Source organism: Artemia sp. Qi Xiang Cuo, chromosome 1 (assembly GCF_049724085.1).
Source record: "Artemia sp. Qi Xiang Cuo chromosome 1, ASM4972408v1, whole genome shotgun sequence".
Taxonomy (NCBI): Eukaryota; Metazoa; Arthropoda; class Branchiopoda; order Anostraca; family Artemiidae; genus Artemia; species Artemia sp. Qi Xiang Cuo.
This window is the reverse complement of record NC_142794.1, coordinates 70,813,088-70,831,289: the sequence shown is the minus strand read 5'-3', so window position 1 is coordinate 70,831,289 and position 18,202 is coordinate 70,813,088. Positions and strand designations below refer to the sequence as shown.

Below are 18,202 nucleotides of genomic sequence, written 5' to 3'. Positions count from 1 at the left end.
CCTCAAAGACCTAATTTCTAAAACTTTTAACGACGTTGAACAAAATGGTTATCTAAAAATTTTGGTTGAATATTTTTGGGGGAAAAGTGGGCGTGAAGGGGGGTTAGTTGCCCTCAAATCACTTTCGACTATTAAAAAGGGCACTAGCCCTTTGAATTTCCAATCGAATGCTGCCTTTTTCAAGTTTCTACGACAAAGCTTTCAATAAAACCTTATATACCCCCAGGTAGACCCCGGCGCCGCGCCGGTGGATCAACCGAACGCCACCAACGAGAAACCCGGTAGACCACCGCCGAAGTGTCACTACGCCACCCCGCAGGCGCGCCGTCGCACCGCAGAGGCGGTGGCGTTCGGCTGACTTTGAATTAATTTTGCGGCAATTCTTTGTAGCGTCAACCGCAAAGTCGGAGCTTTTCTTTCTCGTGTGGTTTAGTATTTCGATTTTCCTGATTAGAAATCAAGCAGGGCTTGCACTATCCCCGAATTTTCGGGTATTCCCCGAAAATCTATGCGTCACCCCGAAAAACAATTTGGTTCCCCGAAAATCACCCAATCACGGTGCCACCCTTAGCGATTTATCTTCACTACTGTCTTGTTCGTTAATTTTCGTCTCTTTTGTTACTTTGCATAAAAACCAGACAGATGCAATTGCAATATACACAGTTCTTCATATGTTGACAAAAAAAGTATTGTCTTTATGAAATGAGATTAAATCATTTCGATTGCAGTTTCCCAATTGCTATTTCTTACATCATTTGCAGTCAAGAATTTTATTTTTAAGTTAAATAGAACGCATTCACTACTATACAGCTTCAGTTGGATTTTAAAATTGATAATCGACAGATTGTTTCTACAGCTGAATCGTAAGTTTGCAGAATTTTGCTTTCTATTGCTGTTTCTAGATAAGATTTTCTTAACGTTTAATACACAATTGTCGAACGCCTGATAGATTAAAGAAAATACAATCTTCTTTCAAACCCCACCCCCCAAAGAAAAAAAGACTCTTCTATTGAGACAAAATTTAGCTATAGACTAAGCTATGTACAAGGTTGGGGAATTAAAGATTGAAACGGAAGCTGCCCCAAAAACAAGATTCATAAAAAAAGTAAATTATTACCTATAGGGGCGGGGGATAGGGGGGCTATCATTTTTAAATGATAATACCTATTTTTTTTATTGAAAGCAAGGATGCCAAAAAGATAATTAATTTTTTCATTTAAAGTGGAGACGGAAGAAAATGACATTAAATTCCCTGGGAAACCAATGAAATATTTTGATAGACCCAGGGCCCCCCATTGGGACTTGTTCATTGTCTTGGGTATTTTGGAATCTCTCATATGCCACTGGCCTAATTTGGCTGTTGTGTGTGCTACCTTTTAATTGAATTCTTTGGATCTTATTGAATGACACTGCGAATCTATGACTCAGTTTTCAAGTAATTTGAGGTATATCTGAATAATTTCGACATTTTTGTTGTTAACTCCTCCAGGGGGAGGGGTTAACCGGTTTGAACCCCCGCCCCGAAATTTTTGACCGAGTCGAAAATTAGTCGAAAATTAGTAAAACCTTAGCAAAAATTAGTAAAATTATTCAAAAACCGAGTCGAAAATTAGTACCCCCCCCCGAACAAAAATCCTTGATTCGCTCTTGTTGTACCCCTTTACTCATACCCTCAATTTTTGTTCAAGGAAAACTAAGCCGTTTAACGTTATTTCGCGTGTTTGTTTGAACCATATAGTGACCTAGTTAATTATTAGGTAAATTATTTTTTTAATGTAAAGCTGAGACGGTATCCTATAAAGCGTGGTATCCAGAGGGGGGGGGGCTATCACATTTAGATGATAATACCTCTATTTTTTTGAAAGCAAGGATGCCAATAAGTTAATTATTATCTTTAATTTAAAGCAGAGACAGCATCATATCAAGATGGTATCCAGAGGGGGGGCGGGGGCATAGGGAGTTATTATATCTAAGTGATAGTACCTTGAATTTTTTTTTTACTGAAAGCAGGGATGCAAAAAGTTATTTTTTTAATTTAAAGTAGATAAGGCATAAAGTAGATAAATATTATATTCAAGGTGGTATCCAGAGGGGGGGTTAGGGAGGTATTATATTTAAATGATAATATCTCAAATTTATTTATTTTTTAAAGCAGGGATGCCAAAAAGTTAATTATTTTTTTTTATTTAAAGCAGAGACGGTATCCTATCAAGGTGGTATCCAGAGGGGGGGGGATAGGGAAATATTATATTTAAATGATATATCTTGAATTGTTTTTATTGAAAGCAGGGATCCCAAAAAGTTAATTATTTTTTTAGTTTAAAGGAGAGACGGATCTTGTAGAACATTATATGGCTGCTTTAAAAAAAATACAAAAGGGAGTCTTAATGAAGAGGAGAAAATTTTACAAGAATCTGCCAGTTTGGTCGCTACTAATAACTATCGGGTACAGTATTCTCTAAAAGTGTACTTTAGTGAACAGAGAAAACAAATTTATAAACTTAAGCTGTGATTTGAGAAAGACTAATGAAAACATTAATGTTTGCGGTCAACATTGATCGCACCGGCGGCACGCAGCCGCTGCTGTTTTTGGCCCCATCAACGCCGGTCTTCCCTCATCGGCGCGGCACCGGGGTCTACCCCAAGGGTATAACTTACAACCCTTACCTTGAGGGCTGTGGGGGGAGTGTCATCCTCTTAGACATAATTTCCGGACCTTCCAAATACTTTGAATAAGATGGCTATCTCAAAATTTTGATTGGATGTGTTTGGATAAATGGTGGGCGTGGAAGGGGTGTTAGTTACCTTCCAATCACTTTCGACTATTAAAAGGGCACTAGCCCTTTCAATTTCCAATCAAATGAGCCATTTTTGAAGTTTCTAAGACAACACTTAATATAAAAACCTTATATGCACCCAGGGCATAACTTAAAACCCTAGCCCTGAGGGCTGTGGGGGGGGGGTGTCACCCTCAAAGACCTAATTTTCAGAACTATCAACTACGTTGAACAAAATGGCTATCTCAAAATTTTGATTATGTGTTTGGGAAAAAGGTGGGCGTGATAGGGGGGTTAGTTTCCCTTCAATCACTTTCGACTATTAAAAAGCGCACTAGCCCTTTGAATTTCCCATCAAACTAGCCTTTTTCGAAGTTTCTACGACAACACTTTCTATAAAAAAAAAACTTATATGTCCTCAAGCCATAACTTACAATCCTTGTCCAGAGGGCTGTGGGGGAGTGTCATCCTCTATAACCTAATTTCTATCTGGAAATCAACTACGCTGAACAAAATGCTATCTCAAAATTTTGATTGGATGTTTTTCGGGAAATGGTGGGCATGGAAGGGGTGTTAGTTGCCTTCCAATCACTTTCAGCTATTAAAAAAGGCACAAGCCACTCCAATTTCCAATCGAACGAGCCGTTTGCGAAGTTTCAACGACAACTCCTTCGATACGAAGTGCCCTCGTCTAAGACCTAGAAACCAAAATAAAAAAAAATAAATAATACATTGTGCCCACATCGTTCTTTACTCAGGCAGCGCTATTGCGCTGCCTATGATATTCTGCTGTGGTATAGTTCCTGATTCGTTCAGTACTGGAGTCATAACCCCAGTATTAAAAAGGGGAAAGCCCTCGGACCAATCTTTTTCTTTTAGGCCAATTACGGTGTCACCGGTTTTGTGCAAAGTTTTTGAGTTACTAATTATTGACGAGATATCTGATAAGTGTTATACACCGGATAAGCAATTCGGCTTCAAGAAAGGAGTAGGCCGCGACTATGCTCACCATTTGATTGCTAATTTACTTGTACATGCTCATGAAAATAATGAGGAATTATATTTTGCTGGGTTAAACGTATCTAGAGCTTTCGACTGCTTCATATCTAGAGCTTTCGTACATCTTCATATCTTATTGACTGCTTATAAGCGTGGAGTTAATATTTCTGTCATCAAATCGATACGTGATATTTATAAAAAGTTAAATACCAGAAACAAGGTCAAGGGAATTAGACAGGGCGCTGTTGCTTCTCCACCCCTGTTTAATAATACTGGCATTGCGCCACAACAGGATGGTCTAACCAAATGTATATTTAAAGGTATTGATGTTTCGCTAGCTAACTATGCGGATGACATCCGTCATATTAGTAGAGCAACCTTTGGAATTGAAGAAAATTTTTGAATTCTCGATAGGGAGTATAAATGTATTGGTCTTTGATTTAATGAGAGTAAGACTGAGTTCCTGGTGTTCAATCGCCGTTCAGATTGTCCGACATATGTTCAGTTAAGTGAACATGTTATTAAAGCACAAGATACACTGACGTATCTTGGTGTACCGATTGGGTCAAATCTTCGCCCCACGCGTCAACTTCTGAAAGATTTTTTTGCCAGAAAATCTAGGAATGCGTACGGTTTAGGCTACTAGTTGCGTTAAAGTTTAAATTTAACCGCCGAATCTTAGCTAGCGTTTATAATGCATTTACTGTCCCGCACCTACTCGCCCTTGCAGCGTATGCGAAATATTTGCTACGGCTACCTCCCTGGACTAACAGCTCCCTATCCTCGCGGTACGGAGTTGCTAGTCCAGTGTCCGCGGAGCAGAAAAGAAATTAAACATATCAAAAGAAGATTATTGGTGAAAGCACCTCTGAAATTGTCCTTCGTTGATCATGCGTTTGTTCTTCATATAACTGCCCTTATTTGTTTTTTCTTTTCTTGTCAGTTCTTCTTTGTTTTGGTTTTGTTTGTATTTGTCAGAATTTATTTGATTCTTTCCCTTTTCTTTTTTTATTGCTCCATCAGTGTTGTATTTTACATTTATGATGGGGAATAAATTTATATTATATATATATATATATATATATATATATATATATATATATATATATATATATATATATATATATATATATATATATATATACTACTCTCTCTCTCTCTCTCTCTCTCTCTCTCTATATATATATATATATATATATATATATATATATATATATATATATATATATATATATATATATATATATGTGTATATACATATATATACTATATATATATATATATATATATATATATATATATATATATATATATATATATATATATATATATATATATATATATATATATATATATATAGGGGGGCTACCTCTTCCTCAACCCTCGCTCTTTGCACTAAAGTCTTAAAGTTCTTTTAAAATACTTCTCATTCAAATTCAATGGCCCTTGTGTTTGAGCAGTCTTTCAAAATAAAATTACGACAATTAGCTTAGGTTCACTTGAAAAGTACGTTGTGGGTACATTCTTATTAAATATTTTAATATATAGATATGGTATTTTGGTCGGGTTAGGTTAGCTATTATACATAATATGTTCCGGGCGCCCCCCCCCACCTTCCATAATTTTGTTATTAAAGTATTATACTTTCATCAGCTTTTGGTTATTTCATTAGGATTAACCTAACTTCAATTATCAAGTGTGTATTGGCTAACAAGGAAGTACTGGATAATTTTTTGGAACGTTTGAAACGCAAGAACTTAAAATCTTTTCGATTTTTTGTTCCAAAAATATGCACATGATATTTCTAAATATTACAATTTTATTCAAAGGGTCGTTGGTCAAGGGGTATTATTCTCTCTTAGGGTGCGAGAGGTCCCGGGTTCGAATTCCGGACGACCCCATATAATGAATATTGTGAGCCTGTGAGCATACACAGGATCACAGCATTCATTTATGCAGTAACGATTAAGAGAAATTTTCAATGGCTTGATCATTGCCAAGTCTTAAAGCCCATTTTTGATGAGATTTTGCAAGCAACCCTGCCCCCTCCTTGTCTCTCACAAAATTTTCAGGCCAAATCTTAACAAAATTACTCTCAGTTAATTAATTAATCAATAATTTATTTTTCAATTATCTTCAAACTTATCATTTATTATTTAATTAATATTAATTACTTTAATTGTTTTAGTTATTGTTATTTAATAATTTGTTATTATTAATTAATTGATTAATTATTTTCATTTATTAGCTGCGCCCTCTATTTTTTTAATAAAATCCATTTTATTTCAGTTTATCCCTGAAAAAAAAAAATACATCCGAATACAAATAGACATAAAGTGCAGATATTGGTATATTTTAAATGCTCATAACATGTTATTTACAAAAAAAGAAAATGCCTCTTAAACTCTCTCCGCCCCCCCCCCCCCAAAAAAAAATTATAAGGCAACTCAATTATCTAGAGTAGTAGCTTTACGATTACAAAAAGATTGGTTTTGTCTTCTGTTCATCGATTCAGTTTTTTTTTTTTTTTTTTTTTTTTTTTTTTTTTTTTTTTTTCTAGTGAAAAATGGTGTTAATAGAGAGGCAGACATGAAATAACTGATTTCGCTTCCTTCAAACACACTAGAAAACCATCGCTGCTGGGATTGGAAGTAATCACGAAGACCAGACTCAGTTGTGGTGATTGGAGGCAGGGCATTTAACCCCTATCTAATAATTTACCCCCTCCCTATATTTAGATAAATAAATTGTATTTGTTGAAATTGCTTTTTCTGTACCTGCAATGAAATAATCGTTCTTTAGTTACAGTTCGTTCCCAAGAACGGTTTCATTCTCAACCCGCATCAAATGCCAATAATTATATCATGTTCAAAGTTAAGTAATCTGTAACCTATGTCCTCTCTTCATCAATCATTGTTATTTATACGGCTAGTACAAAATATCAGAAAATAGCAGAAAACCTGCTGGTACTATATGTTTGCTAAAGAAAACTTCCATACAATACGTGAAGTCAATAGCCTACGCAAAAACTCGTGCTTGTACGGTCACAAAAATTACTGCGTGCAATTTATGGAAAGCTTTGAGCCTGTGAACTTTATTAGCGCTGTATGAACAACAAGCTTGTCACCGAAATCCAGAGATATTCCCAAGAATTTTGCTTTCCATAGAAGCCAGCACGACCCAGATATACAGGATTTACTCTATGAAATAGGATTTAGCCTACTGCACATCAAGTGTTATATTAAAAAAAAGCGAAAAGGACGGCATACTTAGACAGTGAAATTAATTTAATTTTAAGGTTAGTCTACTCACTGCAAATTGCTTCGTCTGATCCATCAAGACAATCATTGGTTTGATCACAAAGCCAAGCAGAGGGTATGCAGTTACCAGGCTCGGAGGGGCAAGCATACTCGTCTTCGTTACAACTCCGCGCTGCAAGCGAAGCAACCATGTTAGTAAAGCAATTCCTATAAATCTTGTCTATTTCAAAACGGATTAAGTAAAAAAAGCCACCCATATAAAGGGTTCAAATATAACAAACAGTTTTCCAAAGGCTCCCAAAGCTACACATTTTTCTTCTTTGTTTTGTCTCTTTTCCTAAGATTAATTAAAAAAAACTTCTTCCACCAAACAAGTTCCTCAAGAAGAAATAAAGAACTCCATTAAACCAAAAAATGAGCAAAAATAAAAATACAATATTCTACCCACCGTGAAACTACCACACATCAGAATTGGTAAATAAATGAAACCCAAAACGAAGAGACATTAAAATAATTAATCAAGTCAAACTCAAAACGAGCAGAAATTAACATAAGTTGGGCTCAAAACCCCTATGCCTTCCCTAGGCCAGAACAAAATTTGCACTTTACTGAAAAAATATAAATGTTTTTACTTTTATAACTTTAATAAATCAAATAATATTAATGTTTTGATTGCTAAATATCAGTGTATGTATATTAAACTAACAATGCACATTCATTTGTATTTTTCAGTAAAGTGCAAATTTTGTTCTGGCCTTGGGAAGGCATAGGGGTTTTGCGCCCAACTTATGTTAATTTCTGCTCGTTTTGAGTTGAGTCGGTAATTTATTGTAATTTCTGTTGGTTTTGGGTTTCATTTATTTATCGATGCTGATTTGTGGCAGTTTCAGGCTTGGTAAATTATCTGATTTTATGTTTGTTCATTTTATGTGCAGTTGAGCTCTTTTCTTTTCTTTGAAAAACATATTTTGTGGAAGAAGTTTCTTTAATTTATTTGTGTTCGTTTTATATTGACATATTCTTTTCAGGAAAAAAGAAAATAAAACGTTATATATTTTCGCTGTTTTAAGACTTTTATAGTTTGGTCTGCTATTTGTATACTGGAGAAAAATTTTCAGCAATTTTTAACAACATACACCCTTTTAAAAATCTGGACACAATTAGTACTGTTTAATTTAGTTTCGTACCTCCTGTAGTTGACCTGCAAATGGAAAACTTGATACCATTCGCAAAAAAATCTGTCTACTTTCTTTGATAGCTTGGATACACTTACGCTATTTTGATTTGGTTAAATTTTAAGAGTAGAAATAGCCCCGAAAGTTTGAACATAATACGCTCAGTCGTTCTTGGGATACTGCTGAGATGCCTTATTGGACATTAGCATTATCACAGTGCATTTTGATTTAATCTTAAGGCAACATTTATTTTTTACACATAATAGGCAAATGGGAGGGTGGGAGTGGAAGGAGGATTAGTTGCCCTCCAATCACTTTCGACTACTAAAAGGGCACCAGCCCTTTCTATTTTCAATCGAATGAGCCCTTTCCGAAGTTCCCACGACAACTCCTTCGATACGAAGTGCCCTGGTCAAAACAACAACAACAACATAAAATAATAAATTATACCCACATCGATCTTAACTATAAAAATGGCAAGCCTTCCAATCACTTTCGACTATTAAAAGGGGCACTAGGCCTTTCGATTTCCAATCGAATGAGCCCTTTTGGAAACGACAACGCTTTCTATAAACACCTTATATGCCCCAGGGCATAAATTACAACACTTACCCCAAGGGATGTTAGGGTGGTTGTCATCCTCTAAGACCAAATTTCCAGAACTTTCAACTACGTTAAACAAAATGTCTATCTCAAAATCTTGATTGGATGTGTTTGGGGAAATTGTGGGCGTGAGGGGAGCGGTAGTCGTTCTCCAATCACTTTCAACTATTAAGAATGGCACTAGCCCTTTCAATTTCCAATCAAATGAGCCCTTTTGAAGTTTCTACGACAAAACTTTCAATAAAAATCTTATATGCCCCCAGGGCATAACTTACAACCTTGCCCTGAGTGTTGGGGAAGGATGTCATTCTCAAAGATCTAATTTCCAGAACTTTCTCCTACGTTGAATAAAATGGGTATCTGAAAATTTTGATTGGATGTATTTGGAGGAGTAGTGGGCGTGAGAGGGGGGTTAGTTACCCTCCAATCACTTTCCACTATTACAAAGGGCACTAACCCTCTCAATTTCGAATGCTCATTCAATTGGAAATTGAAAGGAAAAAAAAATCAAAGGAAATTGATTTTTTAATAGTTCAAAGTGATTGGATAGCAACTAACGCCCCTATCACGCCCACCATTTTCCCAAACACATCCATTCAAAATTTTGAAATATCCATTTTGTTCAAAGTAGTTGAACGTTCTGAAAATTAGGTCTTTTAGGATGATAACCCCCTCAGAGCCCTCACTGCAAGGGTTGTAAGTTATGCCCTGGGGGTATATAAGGTTTATATCGAAAGTTGATGCATAAATCATTGGCAGCGCGATCGCGCTGCCTAAGTAAAGAACGGGGAGACTCGAGAACGAGACAAGAAACGGGGACTAAGTAAAGAGGAGGACACTCCCCCCACAACCCTCAGGGCAAGGGTTTTAAGTTATGCCCTGGGGGCATATAAGAACGATGTTGGCACAATGTATTATAAAGAAGTAAGAGTTTACAAGTCTATCAATAGCGGTGATACCATACAATGGTTACACTGTCATTCTTTCAGATTTTTGCCATAGAAACGCAGTGGAAAACATTTCTTCTGCATTCCCATTGTTTTAATGTTTCAAGGGAAGTCACAGATTTTAAAATCATTCGATATCAGATCCAACTTTATCCATTTACTGATTTACGTTTTTGAGCTTTTCACTTTTTTTTTATTGTTATTGATAAATCCGCTGAAAAATGCTTTGAAACTTGAAAAATAGAAGATCCGCCATCTCTGTAGGCAAATTTTAGTCGTTCTTTATGCAATTAAATAAAAAAAAGTCTTTCAACTGAAAGCAAGGAGCAACATTAAAAATTAAATGATTCCTGATTGATCTAAATTTTAATATTGCTCCTTACTTTCGTTCGACAAAACTTTTGTTTTTGTTTAATTTCTTATCGTTTTTCAAAAAATTATATGAAATTCCCCTCCGTGGAAAATACCCTCCACGGAATGTTCTTCGAAATTTCTCCCACGTAAGCACCACCCCCCCCACCCCAGAAAATTCTCTCCGGATAATTCCATCCTCGCCGAAAATTCCCCCTGAAAAATTCTCCTTACTTTCATCTGAAAGAAACTTTTTTTTTATATCCGATACTTCTTTCAAATCATGCCCAAAATCCTACCCCCATGGAGAGCATCCCCCATAAAATTTTTCCAAGCAAAATTTCTCCCGTGGAAATTCCCCCAACGCAAAAACAACTTGTTTTTTTTTTATTTAATTTACGATCGTTTTTCAAATCATGCCGAAAATCCCCCTACCATTTCAAGTATCCGTCGGAAAAAATTTTCAACGGAGAATTTCTCTAGTGGAAAATTCCCCCACGTTAAAATATCTCCGGGTAATTCCTTCCCTGCACAAAATTCTCCCAAAACATCTCCACATGTAAAATTGAGCCACCAAAGAGAAAGTGAGACAAATAAAAGGAATTCTATACATGAATTCTGGCAAATCCCACATGCAAAGTTTCCCCTTGAAAATTCCCCTCAGAAACTTCCTCCCCACGGAAGTCTCCCCATGGATAATCCCCGGCAGAACATTCCCCCCACCCAAAAAATGTCTCTTCATAACAAATAATATATGTGAATAATGGGCAAATTTCATAACTTACCGCCCTTTCCCCAGGGGCTATGGGGGTGGAAGGGGGGGGGTTGTGTCACCCCCAGAGGCATAGTTATCGGAACTTCCAACTATGATAATTTCTTAAACCACATTGGCCTGCCATAACATAATGAAAGAAAACTATCAAAAATGAGGTTTTGAAAGGCCGAACGAAAATACTGAAGAAACACACGAAGCGAATATTTCGAGAAAACAACCGGCTCTCTTCTTCAGCGCGAAGAAAATAATATAAGGAAGGAAAATGCCAAAGAAAAAAACAAAAAAACAAACACGGAAAGTCAACAAAACAAATTAAAATCCAATGAAAAAAAAACAGCCAAAAATGATAAATAAAATTCAATAAAAGACAAAATTTAAGAATTAAAATCAAATACCTAACAACCATAAAGTGAGTCATCTGCCAATATCCGCGATTTGCACAAAATCCAAAAATTCTGAACTGCCATCGGCGGATGGCAGTTCCGCCGATGGTGTTGTTCGTCAGTATCAGCCGATGGCAGTTCGGAATTTTTGGATTTTGTGCAAATCGCGGATATTGGCAAATGACTCACTTTATGGTTGTTAGATATTTGATTTTAATTCTTATAATTTTTTCTTTTAGCCTATTGAATTTTATTTATCTTTTAATTTTTTGGCTGTTTTTATCATTGATTTTCATTGGTTTTGTTGACTTTCCACGTCTGTTTTTTGTTTTTTTCTTTGGCATTTTCTTTGTTTATATTATTTTCTTCGCGCTGATGAAGAGAGGTGGTTGTTCTCTCAAAATATTCGCTTCGTGTGTTTCTTCAGTATTTCGTTTGGTCTTTAAAAAGCCCATTTCTGATCGTTTTCTTCCAACTATGCTGAACGAACTGGTTATTCAAAATTTACATTTTTGTAGATAGGAGCTTGAAACCTCTACAATACAGTTTCTTAATACGCCAAATCTGATGGTGTGGTTTTCATTAAGATCCCTTGACTTTTTGGGGGTGTTTTCCCACCTTCTTTCAAATACCAGGCAAATTTTCTTAGGCTCGTAGCTTTTGATGGGTAAAATTCTACTTAATGAATTTTAACTATTTAGAATCAGCAGAAACAGACAAATTTTAGATTTATCATTTGTTTTAAAAATTCTTTTGTTTTTAGAGTTTCGGTTGCTATTGGGCCGGATTGCTCCTTAATTACGGTTCGTGCCACGAACTGTTTGAAAGTCTATGTAACATCATGATCCTTGGTGAGTGGATTGATATGAAACTAACAAATCCAATGATTTAAATATCTTGCTTTTAGGTTTTTTGCTCAAAGCTTTCCCAGTAAAGACGTTCCCGAGGCATTTCTTTACGAGAAATCCCTATCTACGCTATCTTACAAAAATATTTAATGGTCTCAATAATAAAGGAACAGAAGAGAGGCGGCAAAAGAAATTGCACATGCACAATAAATAACAACAAAAGTTATTTATCAATTCGGCAGCATACCAAGCAAAAACAGATAAATAAGGCAAACTTAAACAAACATAGCGCTTACAGCAGTTTTCCTCGTCAGAGCCATCAAAACAATCCTTTGCGCCATCACATCGCCATCCTACAGGAATACATTTCATTGGATCAGAACAACGAAACTCGTCTGCGCTGCATGAAGCAGGTACCTCTAGGTAAGAAAAAGCGTGCAAACAAAAAGATAATAAGAGAAAGAGGCAAGAAAAGTCCGAAATTTTAAATTTTTTTTATTTTAAACATTAAATGACCTATGGGGGTGAAGACCATTAAAAACACAAAGCGACCAGCAGATATTTTGGACTAATATTCACGGTCCGTCTTTGGCACGGAACGAAGAGAAGAAGGCGAAATTGCAATGCAAAATCTGAAAAAAAGACAATAAAAGCCAATGAAGCAAAGGTACAATCGCCACAAACACAAACCATCCGATTAAAATTGTTGATATATTCATTTTGTTCAAAATAGTCCAAATGTCGAATAAGTGTATCCCAAGGGTTGGCAAAAAAAAACACAGCACCCGTGGCAAGGGCAGTAAGCTGTTCAAGTTGTAAATTGTTAACATATAATGTATTTAATTAGGAAAAGAGGGCATGTTTGATCCTGGGTCTCCAAAAAGGCTTAGGGTATTAAGGTGAAACTTTAAAGAAATGTTGAGAGGAATGTCGAACACAATCATAGCCCACTCTCTGCTTGCTAATTGTCAATAGGGAACATCAGCAATATATAAGGAACGGCTGAGGGTATTAAGTTAAAAACTACAGGACCTTTTGAGAATCGTTTCAGAGTAGTTGGAGGGCTGCCACCCCCTACCCTCCCATATCTTTTTTAGCTACCCTCTAGCCAAGAACAATAGATAAAAATTTTGAAATAGCCATCTTGTAGGGAAGGCGGAAAAACCTTTTCCGCCTTCCCTAACCAATAAAGCCTAAAGCTTGTTGCGTCATTTGCGCTTTACTGAAAACAAAACATACTACCAATATTTTCTTTTTCATTTACAACATTGATAAATAAAAATAGAAATTACAGTGAAACAAAATCTTGGATTGCTAAGTTTCCAGGAAGCAATATCATTATATATTAAATGTTCAGTTTATTCTAATTAGTTCTTTCCAGTTATCTCGATTATTAGAGTGATTTTCTATTTACTCGCTGTCGTTGTTTTGAAAAATAAAAACAATGTTTTCAAGAAAACACAAATGACAACAAGTTTTGTACTTTAACGGTTAGGGAAGGGGGAAAAGGGACAGTAGCCAAATTCCTATTTTTAGTAATTTTAGCTTGTTTCAAGTTTGCCTTAAATATTCAATTTAACTTTTGCTCCTTTTAAGATTTTTTATTCCTCTTTATTAGTACCATTACCTCTATGTTTGCTTTGACCGTTTATTTTGATTTCTGTTCACTTTAGGCTTCATTTATTTTTTAATAGTAATTCCTGGTCATTTTTAATTGATTCTTGCTTAATTGATCGCATCTGTTCAGTTAATAGGATGAGTTGTGAATATCAGTTTGACAAAAAGTACAGCACATCACCTTTTGCATTTACCACGGGGAATCTCTTCTCTTGTCTGATTTAAAATAACAATAAAATTGTGCATCAGGTATTTATTGGAACTAACTTTTTCAGATTTTAAAAACACCTGGGCAAATTTTTCAATTTGGAGCTCCAGAGTACATAGACCATTGTCTCTCAAACTTCAGATCGTTCGTGATCCCATGGAAAAAGGATCACAAGTAGCCAAAAGAAAATAATTAACTCTTATACACCAAGTACTTTTTACTTTTTAATTAATACATATCAATCAAAACTAATGGAAAATTAAGATCTTTGGACAAAATAGACAATTTACTCAAAATATTGGTTAACATAAGATGTCGAGAGGTTATTGTTCAATAATTTTGGATGGGGGTCCGCGACATTAACAATGATGGAAAAGCAATGGTATAGATCGAATTATTATTAAGCTGATTAATTGGTATGATTAGCGTGGAGGCAAAAAAAAAACTTTCACCGCAAAATAGTGCGTATTTACAATTTAAGCCTTATGAAATACTTCAAACAAGATATACCTGTTCTGCTTAACCAAATGCACCTCCTTAATTTTGAGACGAAAAGCCAAACATATTACACAGCCGAACAATCAGAAGCAGCGCTCTAGTGTTGCCTCAGCAAAGAACCATATACCCTCAACCTGTTATTTGTTTATTTATATTTTCATCCCAGTCACTTCGCATGGAAGGGACCGTCATTGAATCTTAGGAGGGGAATCTTTTAATTGCCGATTGGAAGTCACAGCGCCCTTATTATGAGTCGTTACCCGGCCCCTCTACACCCCCAAGTCATCCGATTAAAATTTTAAATTAGCCATCTTGTAAAGATAGTATAAACGTCCAGTGAATATGCCTCTGGGGATGACACGACCCCACAGCCTCAGGGGCAAGGGCGATGAATAATAAAAAATGGCCAACTGTTTACACATACGTTCATAAACGATAAAGAGAGCTTCTTTGATGTTGAATGTACGATTGCCTCAAAACTTTCAAGGGTAGTTCTAAGGATCAAAACGACCAAACATTTTGTTGTGTGTGTGTGTGGGGGGGGGGGGGAGGACATAAATATACAAGTTTATTTTTCTGATCAGTTTGAAGCTTATAACGGCGAAATCCTTGGGCTTTCCCAGGCACCCTCGTATGTAAGGGATGGCAGCAGAAATTGGGGATGGGACTCTACTATCCCCAAGTTCTACTGCCCTATTTAGTGCCGAAAGTGATTGAAGAGCAACTAGTGTCTCTCCTTTACCCTTTTCGAGTCCCCCCCCCCCCCGTAACCTTCAATGATCGAAATTTTGTAATTTTTATTTTATTCGGAGACGTCGAAAAGCCTAACAAGTATGCCAACGTTGCCAACATCACCCCACAACCCAAGGGGTGATAGGGGAAGGCGTCATAAGGTCATAACATCTAACCGTCAGGAGCACTAACGTCAGGAAATTGACAAAATCCGTCATAACATCGACAAAAAAAATCCGTAGAACCACTAACCGTCATAACATCTACAATTTTGAAAGTTTAGTTTTTTGGGGTTTAGGGGGGAAAACGTACCTAGGTAAGGTTAGGTTACATATTTAATATATGCTATGCTTTATCCACACTCCGCTGATGTGCAAATATATAGCCGAAATTTGTTTCTAAACTATTATACACTTATTACTATTATATAAACTTATAAATGTTTTTAGATGTTCTGACGGTTAGTGGTTCTGACGGATTTTCCTTTTAGATGTTAAGACGTTTAGTGCTTGTGACGGTTAGTCGAAATGGTAGCACCCCCTTGACATAATCATATGACGGTATGTGTTTCCGAGTTTTCAAATTATCTGCAATATCCTGAAAATGTGGATCTAGTTGAAACTTTCAGGGACAAAATAAAAAGACGTAGGAGAATGAAGAAAATAACAGGGTAAATCAAAGCCAGTGACAAAAGATGATTTTTCACTCTCTTTTGCCAAGAATCATTATTATCAAAGAAACAATAGCTCCTTTATTTCTTCGTTCTTCTACGTCTTTTCGCCTTGTCATGTTTAGCCAGTGTGGTCTCAGAAATTACAAATTAACTTTCAGGAAGTGTTGAAGTTGGGGGAGGGGGATAATTTTGAGGATATTTTTAAGAATTGGAGGGGAAGGAGACGATGTGGCACAAGGTTTCAAAATAGCGTATCTTCATTTTCTCAAGAGAGCTTGTGGGATCAAGTCGAAACTTCTAGGGATTTTAGGGGTTAAGTGGACCTCAAATTCTTACTTGGTGAGGAGCAGAGGTAAACGAATTAAATTATGTATCCAGGTTATCAAAAGGGCACATCAACAATAATTGAAGAACGACAGGGAGATCAAGCTTAAACTCCTGCAGAGCTGAGGCGGCAAAGGACAGGACAAGGCCACTTCATATTATTTTTTTCAGAGGGAGGGAATACGGGGGCAAAACAATGTGCGTTTCCAATTCGCCTAACGCTTTTGGCATCATTAATACCAGTAGAACTTTGAATCTATGCACACATAAGTTCTGTGGTAAATCAGCATATTTGCCCAGGTTATCGAAATAGCACCTCTGCAATATATAGGAAACAACTGAGGGAATTGAGTTAAAACTTTCAGGGAGCATTCAGGGAGGGCAGGAGCCATTCAAATATTAATGTGGGGAAAACGAAAAAGAGTGATAAAGCAAGTTGTCTCCTTAATAATTATTTCAAACATTTCGTGGTAACGAACTGCATGTAAGGAGCGACCCGGCTCAATAGAAACGGAAACTCTAAAAAACGGAATTTTGATGCCAATAGATATATAAAAAATGGCTTATTGTGCTGATTTCAAATACAAAATGTTCATAAAGTTTAGTTTTACCCATTAAAGGCTACGAGCCTGAGAAAATTTGCCTGGTTTTCGAAAAAAAAAAAAGAAAAAACCCTACTGTAGAGGTGTCAAGCTCCTATCCGCAAAAATATGGAATTTTGTATTTTTGTCAGAAGAAAGATCAAGGATGCATGTTTATTTGTTTGTTTGTTATTGTTGTTTTTTTTTTCAGGGGTAATCGTATAGACCTAATGGTCCTACCATATCGCGAGACGGCTCATTTGAACGGAAATTAAAAGTTTTAGTGCCCTTTTTAAATGAACAAAATGTTGGAAGGCAGCTAGGCGCCCTCCCCCGCCTAATTTTCTCCAAAATCACCCAATAAAAAGTTTGAGGTAACCATTTTGTTCATCATAGTTTAATGGTCCAATAACTCTGCCTTTGGATATGACATGACCCCTCCCCACAGTCCCAGGGGAAAGAGAAAGGTCTTTAAGTTATAAAATTTGCCCATTGTTCACACATAGTATTTGTTATTGGAAAGTATGTATGCATTTACGAATGCGGGATGAATTTTCTGCTGGGGTTTTTTCCAGGTTGAATTTTCCAGGGGGAGGGAATTTTCCAGGAAGTGAACTTGTCAAGGGAAATTGTACACTGGGAAAATTTGCCAGAATTCGTAAACAAAAATTCTTTTTACATGTCTTGCTTTCTCTTTTCCGTCTCAATTTTAAGTGCAGAGTTATTAAGGATAATTGTCCGGGGTAAATTTTCACCGGAATTTAAATGTAAAGAGGATATTTCTGTGGGGAGGGGATATTTATGTGTACATATGATATATATATATATATATATATATATATATATATATATATATATATATATATATATATATATATATATATATATATATATATATATATATATATATATATATAAATATATATATATATATATATATATATATATATATATAATTATATATATATATATATATATATGTATATATATATATGTATATCTACTATATATATATATATATCTGACTATAAAAATAAATATATATATATATATATATATATATATATATATATATATATATATATATATATATATATATATATATATATATATATATATATATATATATATATATATATATATATATATATATATATATATATATATATATATATATATATATATATATATATATATATATATATATATATATATATATATATATATATATATATATATATATATATATATATATATATATATATATATAATTTAACTTAAAACAAACAGAAATTATTCCGTATATGAAAGAGGCTGTCCCCCCTCAACGCCTCGCTCTTTACGCTAATTTTTTTTTTATTGTTTTAAAAAATAAAGTTGCGAGACAGAGTCAAACTTTAGCGTAAAGAGCGAGGCGTTGGAGGGAGGGACAGCCCCTTTCATATACGGAA

The 18,202-nt window shown here is 35.4% G+C and overlaps 1 protein-coding gene across 1 annotated transcript in view; it reads right to left on the bottom strand.

The window, feature by feature from the left end:
- The window catches only part of LOC148956676 (uncharacterized), a 275,875-nt gene that overhangs the window by 146,661 nt on the left and 111,012 nt on the right, over window positions 1-18,202 (bottom strand). The window contains exons 6-7 of the mRNA XM_089091698.1: window positions 12,415-12,537; window positions 7,089-7,208 (exon numbers count right to left, since the gene is read on the bottom strand). Of these exons, the coding sequence (XP_088947824.1) occupies window positions 7,089-7,208; window positions 12,415-12,537 (243 nt within the window). The remainder of the gene's footprint in view (window positions 1-7,088; window positions 7,209-12,414; window positions 12,538-18,202) is intronic.